Source organism: Ailuropoda melanoleuca, chromosome 6, assembly GCF_002007445.2.
Source record: "Ailuropoda melanoleuca isolate Jingjing chromosome 6, ASM200744v2, whole genome shotgun sequence".
NCBI classification, from domain to species: Eukaryota; Metazoa; Chordata; class Mammalia; order Carnivora; family Ursidae; genus Ailuropoda; species Ailuropoda melanoleuca.
This window is the reverse complement of record NC_048223.1, coordinates 58128938-58136969: the sequence shown is the minus strand read 5'-3', so window position 1 is coordinate 58136969 and position 8032 is coordinate 58128938. Positions and strand designations below refer to the sequence as shown.

At 42.9% G+C, this 8032-nt stretch overlaps 1 protein-coding gene across 1 annotated transcript in view; it reads right to left on the bottom strand.

Annotated features, from left to right (window-relative positions):
- Nucleotides 1-1118: 1118 nt before the first annotated feature.
- TARBP1 (TAR (HIV-1) RNA binding protein 1) overlaps nt 1119-8032 on the bottom strand; it is an 88008-nt gene continuing 81094 nt past the window's right edge. Inside the window, exons 27-31 of the mRNA XM_034663569.1 lie at nt 7438-7609; nt 4412-4603; nt 4105-4229; nt 3568-3704; nt 1119-3237 (exon numbers count right to left, since the gene is read on the bottom strand). Of these exons, the coding sequence (XP_034519460.1) occupies nt 3069-3237; nt 3568-3704; nt 4105-4229; nt 4412-4603; nt 7438-7609 (795 nt within the window). The 3' untranslated portion in view covers nt 1119-3068. The remainder of the gene's footprint in view (nt 3238-3567; nt 3705-4104; nt 4230-4411; nt 4604-7437; nt 7610-8032) is intronic.

Sequence of the window (8032 nt, the reverse complement as noted above, 5' to 3'; positions counted from 1 at the left end):
GGGTGGTTCAGTTGGTTAAGCGGCTGCCTTCACCTCAGGTCATGATCCCAGGGTCTTGGGATCGAGTCCCGCATCAAGCTCCCTGCTCAACAGTGAGTCTGTCTCTCTGTCTCTCTCTCCGTCTGCCCCTCTGCCTGCTTGTGCTCGTGCGGTCTCTCAAATAAATCTTAAAAAAAAAAAAAAAAAAAAAGGATAGCTTAATTTAAAAAGCTTGACAGCGTCAGGTGCTGATGGGTGTGCAGGGCAACAGGAACACACATTGGCTGCTGGTGAGAATGCAAAACAGTAAAACCCCTTTGGAAAACAGTTTGGAATTTCTTACAGTTAAACTTATGCTTACTTTATGACCCGGCAGTCACAGTCCTAGGTATTCCACCAAATGAACTGAAAACAAAACCTGTGTTTACAGCAGCTTCACTTAATAATTGCCAAAGACTGGAAACCACCCAGGTTCCTACAACAGAGGAAAGAACAGGTCCATCTATACAATGGAATACTACTCAGCAAAAAGAAGGGAATGAACTTGTGAGTCACGCAGCAACACTGATGAGCCTTCTGTGCATTTTTCTACGTGTAAGAAGCCAGACCCAAAAGGCGATGTATTACATGCTTCCATTTTCAGGATTCTGGAAAAGGCAAAATTAGTACAGAAAACACACCAGTGGTTGGGAATGGGGAAAGGGGTCAACTCTGAAGCGGTCACACCAAGGAATTTTTAGGCATTGAGAGGGTCTTCTGTGGCACTCTGGTGGTGGATTTGTGAGTATACATGCATCAAAAGAACGGTACACTCAAGAGTGACTTTGATTGTATGCACATTAAATAAGGTCAGCCAGGATTTTAGAGGGATTCCTGTTTAGAATGTAGACTGTGATAAATGAATCTAACTGTATTATAAATATAGGACATGAACTCACTGGAAGGCGTGGGTAAGAAAGGAGCTGACCTAAGTAACTAACTTTGAAAAATGGTGTTCTGACAGGATCCGGTCGGGCTTAAGACAAAAGGAACTTACAAAAATTGCTAAATTTCAGAGAGTTCTGGTTTAGCAGCTCTCAAAGTACACTAATGAGAAGCATGTTTAAGTCAGAAAAAGCAGTTAAAAATAAGTGTCAGAATTAACCTTGTGGAGCTGACTGGTGCCCGAGGCCTCTAAGAGCTCCTGTTCACCTTCACATCTAGACATTGTATTATTTGTGCACACACGGGGTGTAGACACTAGCCAGCTCTGGCCACTGAGAGGGCCTGCAGCAGCAAGCACGTCTGGCACCCATGCTCCTTGCAGAACTGTTGGATTCTAGAACTGGGGTGGGGAAAATGAAAGCTCCCGGAGAACTGTGAACTGCCAGAGAGAAAGGAAGTTCTAAAAGAAAAAAGAAGTGGAAGGATGGGAGCAGGTCAAAAGGATACAAGCCATCCATCCACACTGATCTCAACAAATGACTGAATCAGGGACTGGTGGTCCTTACAGAAGAATCCCAAGTCACAAATGGTGAAGGAATGAAGGAAACACTGACTATCACCCTGAGAACACCACAGGCAACAGCCACTCACGAGTACCAGACTGAGTGGGCAACATGCTCAACACAGTTACCAGCACAGCCTCCAACTATTTCTCCCTCCAAGAGGCGAAGCTTATTTTCTAGCCTTGAGTGTAGGTAGGCTTAGTGACCCGGCTTCTAACAGAGCGGAGAAAGTGAGAAATAGCAACTTTACTGAGAAGTGGTGAACGCTGCCTTCGACAGACGACCAAGGGAATAGGTCATGCTGAGATGCAATGACAAAGGCACATCAGCACTGGGGGGGTCCTTCCGGAAACCAGACCGTGGTCTGACCATGAGAAAACATCATACAAACCCAAATCATGAGACGTTTACAAAATACCTACCCAGTACCTCGAAGGTGTCAGAGGAAAGATGGAGACTGTCAGAGACTAAGGAGACCTAACCACCTAATGTGATGCAGCGTCCTGGAACAGAACGAGAAGTCTCAGTAGAGGGCAGATTGGTAGTCTGCAGTTCAGTGAACAGCACCATTACCAATGTTAATTTCCTAGTTTTGAGACGTGTCCACGGTTCTGTAAGATCCTACTAGAGGCATGTGGGTGAAGGGCATAGGCAAACTGTGTACTCTTTGCAACTCTTCTGCAAATCAAAAATTATTTTAATAAAGCTACAGAAGAAAAATTATACTGGTAACAGATTTTGAAATTTAAATATTAAAAAAAAGGACCCAGACATGGTTGAAGTTCATTGAGGGATGGGGATAAATGGTCAACATTCAATACTGAAGTAATCTCAGTATCAAACAAAAACACCCTCAGAAGAACAGAAATGGTAAACCAGACTTCCTGGGCTCCATTCTCACTCCTGGTGATGATGTGCAAGAATAATTCACGTGCAAAGAATAATTCTTTGGGCGGATACTGACATTTGTCAGAATAGACTATTTCTATTATCTGAACTCTCTGAGCAAAGGTAGTGTATGAAAGTTTTCCAAAAAGTTCATATGAATGATAATGGCCTATTCCATGGCTTTAAAAGGGAATTAAAACCTATTATCTGGGCATCATGAATTCTACAGGGAAGCTGACTCAACATCTTGCCAAGCAGGCTTATTCCCTGGGAATAAGTACATACAAAGCAGCAACAGGCTAATGACTCCTCTCCATGCAGGGACTTTGCTTCCACCCCTCCGTGCCTCCTGGAGATGTAAGGCTGTGGTGTTCACAGGCAGCAGCTGCTGTAATTCACCTTACTCCCATCACAGTCCACGTTTCTGACAATACTGGTTTCCAGGAAAGAAATTCTCTTCTTAAGATACATTGTTTCATTTCCACAATTGCTTAAAATATTTTATTAAAGAAGCAATGCAATTTAGCTAAACATATTTATTCAAGGGGACAACATATAATAATATGTTTAAGGCACATGAGAGAGTTTTGGCATTAAGTTGGCAAGAAAAATACTAATTATCCTGGTAAATTTCAGAATCAATTTCATTAGTACACATAGTTTTAAACAATGTTTCAAGAGCACCGATAATTGATCTCAGATAAGGCACAAAGTTCATGATTCGGTGTCCCCATGCCTGAGCAGCTGCTGTCTGGTATATTCCCAAATGAGCAGAGCCCCACTCACGTGGACGTTAAGGGAGCGGATAATGCCCTGCTGAGGAATTTCCACACAAACATCCAATTGTTGGATCAGATTTGCTGGAATTCCCTCACGTTCATTTCTGATGAAGAAAAATGGAAGAAAAAAGGTTAGTTTTCTTGTAATAAACACATATTTCCCCCCTCAGATATCCTGAACGTCACTGAAGAGTTAGTTAGATTAACAAAACAAAGTGAAGTCCGTGGCAGCAGGCAAATAAACAAGTAAGAGATTTATGGGCCGATCTAGGTTCACCTGATCATCCCAAAGACGTGAAATAAACCAAAAACTAGGGGTCTTTCCATAAACGTTATGAGTCAAAACTCCTGATGTGGGTGTAACGTCAGAAGTCTCAGTGAATCGTAAAATTTCTGAAAGCATTTTCTAGACAGATTCAAGTGAATCTTCTTACCCCAACAAGAGCAGAGATCTCTCTGGAAAGCTGTACTGGCTCAGGTCCACACTCTTGGCAGTCTGTTCCACACCAATGACGGTGTAACCTTCTGCTTTTTTCTGTTGCAGAAAATCGATGAGCTGAGGTGGTTTTACCTTAAAATGGGTTTAAAAACAGCAGAATAATAAATTATTCATTTACAGCCTTGGAGTAAAATCAGTGTTTCAAAAAAATTTTCAGGAGACTAAGTCTTTTTACAAGGAAAAGGAATTATACTCTATTAAAAAAACCTCTCCCAACATCAAATATATTTATAAAAAGTACTTCTGAGTTGCAACAGGACATATTTTACAAAGAATTCCAAAAATACAACAAAGTGAGAGATCATAAAAGGAACGGGGGAACCGAGGGGAATGTATTTTACTTTGAGTATTATTTTAAGCTACTAAAGGCTGGACGATATCAAGTATTGCCAAAGGACTGATACTTGAAGACAGAGGACCACAGACGATTTCGGCAAATGAGCGTTTTACTAATAAATGACTTTCCACCCACCTCCACTAAAGGCAGCCACTGCTCTGCTGAGACACTGAGGCCTTGGAACTGCTTGTCTGTGACGCACTGAAGGCTGCCCACCACTAGCGCCGAGGCCCCAAACACCTCGCAGGTCCGGCACAGACCTGCACACGATGGGCTGCGGTTACTGTTGGCAGCCCTCCGCCGGGCTCCTGACGGCCACACATCCCCCCATAGCTCCCCAGGAGGGTTAAATGAGGAAAATGGGCACAATGGCATTGGACTGAACACAAATTTTCAGGATCAAAAGATTTTAAACAAGCCCCCTAGGAAAGTGTAATTTTACCTCCTACATTGGTTGGCTTATCAATGAGGGAGGCCACTACAATCAGTCTGCTAATGGACTTCCCAAGTTTGGCAACACGATCCTGAAATACTAGCTCCAGATCTAAATCTGGGGCATTGTTTTTCCAAGGGATAATCTTCTTCTGAACATCCGTCCACTCTGACTGGCTGTCTGCTTCGCCCGAGTGAGAACCTGGGAGGGAAAAGGAAATAACCGCATACATAAAAATCTATTTACATACACACACACACGAGTTTAAAATGATAATTTAGAATAAGATTCATTAACTAAAGAACTTTACTTGGATTCAGACACAACTGCCATTTTCAACAGCAATTTAAAATTTTCAAATTCGACTCTAACAACCAATATACTACAACATTTCATGAAATAAAAGATGAACTTGTCTACGTTTTAGCATATCCCAAACTGTGAAGCATCTTAGAATCCATAGGATAGTCTAGTTTGTTATGATTTTAGCATTTTTTCTTAGAGGTCCATAAAATAATGGTGTATCTTACAAACAACAGTGTATTCCTGAGAACAAATGTGCACAGTCTTTATCCTAAATTACTTTACATGTACTTGGGGAAACTTTCCTAAGATGAAGGATATTCTCTGAAGCAGTTATCTCTTAACCAGTGCAGCAAGTACACAGAATGTTATTAACCTGTCTAATGCAGTCTTCTCAGCCTTCCAGGCTTTTCCTCAATGGCTTTACTCCAAACTGTTGACTGAGCCATCAAGGGGCACTCAGCCTACCAGGATGGAGGAGACATGCATATACCAGAAAACGGTACTACAGTGAGGGTATGTAATGTCTCAGGGAGGGATGGATGGACAGAAAGACAGACCCAGGAGGGCTCTGGGAGGAGTCTGCAAACAGTGAGTGTGGAAGGGCAGTGCAGACTGTAGGGACAGCGTGTGCACGAGCACAGGGCATAGGAGGATGATGACCCGGGCAGCGGCAGAACTCTGGTACAGCTCACAGTGTGCTGTGGATGGAACAGGATGGCTCAGACCATTAAAAGATCATGAAAGACTTGTACAGAATGATAAAGAATTTACTCTACAAATAGGAGCCATTAAAGGTTTTAAGAAGGGGGATAACAGTACTGGTTTTGTTTTTTAGGAAAAATCCCTCTTAAAAGTGAGGTGAGGTTAAGTTGGGGCCTTTGCACCAGTCCCGGCAAAGACAGACGGTCTAAATTAAGGCAAGGCAAGAGCAGAAGCAGCCAGATCCAGGAGGCAGAATCACCCCGATTTGGTAACAGATGAATGGAGCACGGGAAAAAAGAATGATGTCGTGATGATCGAGTGGCACCACTGACAGAAGGGGTTTAGAGAGGAGGCAAGTGTGGGCAGCAAGGGAAATCCAATTTGAGTATGTTGAGTTTAAAGAGTTATGGTGTATCTGGGTGCAAATGTCTAGCAGGCTCAGGAAGGAGGCCAGGCAGAGACAAAGATGGGAAGTTTCATTACATAGCTGGTGGTTTCACATTGGGAAAATTAAAAATGTTCAGGGACAGCATGCAGAATGAGGAAACCAGGCCATTACCACACACCAAACAAAACAAACCGAGACCTCCTTTAGCTTCTTCCCCACCCAAGTGACACCTGGTTTCCCTGCTCTGTGGCCCAACACAAACCGGCTGCCCACGTATGCTGTCCTCTCTCCTCCGTCTGTGCTCAGCCCGCCCAGCGGGGCTGTCCACCATCTTCTGCCCCCTGATCTCCCTGTTTGAGGTCCTCTGTTTTGGGAAAGCTCTTCCTCCAGATCTAAGCTTGATTACTTTCACTTCACGTGGGTCTCTACTCAATGTCAGCTCCTGAGAAAGGTCTCTGATCCTCTGCCACTATCTCTACCCTGCTTTGTTTTCGTGGTACCTTTTCTATGGGAATGAATGTAAGCTGCCCGAGGGCAGGGACTTGGCCTTATGTCTAGCACACAGGAGGCAATCAATAAATCTTGCTTGAAGGAATAAATAAACTTAAGGTGATTATGTCTTAAAATGTATTAGTGAACCATCTAGAGTGATTAAAAAAAAAATGCATTCCTAGAACTCTCCTCCAGACACACTGAATTAAAATCTAAGGGTGGGACCCAACTTATACAAGTTGTCCAAGGGATTCTTGAAAACATTAAAATTTTAGAGAACTACAAATATACAGGACAAAGAGGGGAACTCCTTAAGGGGAGTGAGAAGAGTCAGATGGAAGAGGAAAATCAGGATAGCAAGAAGCTAGCAAATTAATGTCTCCTAAAGGGCACGTATGAGAAGAGAAGAGCGCCCACTTAGGCTTTATGAAGAAGGAGACAAAGACCATTTCTGATTTTCTGCAAGAATCTTCAGTGGTTCTGGGTCAGGGAGAGCCAGCACAAGGACCAAGGGAGTGGCAGCGGTGAGGCCAATGGAAGACCACTGCTATACAACCTTGAACCCTAGCTGTGGGTTCAAGGACGGGTGGGAGACTTGGTCCTTGGTTTTTCCAGGGGTTACTGGGTTGTGCAGGGGAGGGGGCGGGAGGTGAGCAGTCGAAGGAAATGTGGGTCCTTCAGGAAGCAGAAGGGTAGCAGTAAGTGGCACAGAAGGTGGGGAAACAGTAGAAAGAAGGCTGAACAGAGGAGTGAGGTCCAGCCAGACCCACAAAGGATGAGAATCAAGAGCTCTGCTTTATTCCTAAATGGGCTAAGAAATGAGATTTTATAATCTGATCCTTTTTAAAGTCTGTATTTTTGCAGAAATACATAATGGAAGACCAGTGACAATAACAATATTTCAAAGAAAAGAGAAGTTACTAGCTTTATATACTAAAGCAGATCAGGCTCTCCTTGGCTTTCTCTAGCGAAGCCAAGCAATTAAACATACCAAAGTTATAGCACATTTTTTCATGGTCTTTTTTCAAAGTGGAGGAGGAGCAGACTTCACATCAGTGAAAAGTGGTATGATCAACTGTTCTCAGTAACTGAACCGAGTAAGGCTAACCAAGTCAACAAGGGGGAGAAAAAGAAAACGTTTCTTTACCTACATCCTGCTGAGCCCAGTCACCCGGTTTTAGTTCACAGAGGTGAGTCGGCGAAAGGTACCACTGAAATCCTGCATCTGAAGGAATGTCAGTGAACCTGGTAAATTTACCAATGGCAATCCATTCGTCTTCAACCAGGCCTGAAAGGCGTGGAAGGATGTAAAATATGGTCTGAAAAGAGAATTGTAGAATCTGAATAGTTTCCCCTTAAAAATAACAAAGAAATCCATGGCAACATGTTTCAAGTGCAACTTATTAACTATTATTGATGTATTCTCCCAAACCATCACAATGATCATATTACATATGTCCATTTACATCTGGTAGCAACTGTCTATACATATTTCTCATCTTTTCTAAGCCATCAGGGGATTAACTTCAGAAGTGATGGAGGGCAGGCAGATCTTCCACTTGGGTATTCCTCACTGTATGTAATAAACCATTGTGCTCTTGATAAAAGCCAAAAGTGTTTTAGGATTAATCAATATTAATGGGCAACATGTAGGTCAGTACTATTTGTTGAGAACCGAACACCTCCATAAGTGATCGAGTTCAAGCTCCTGATGCCAAATCTTTCCTCTTGCTACCATTAGA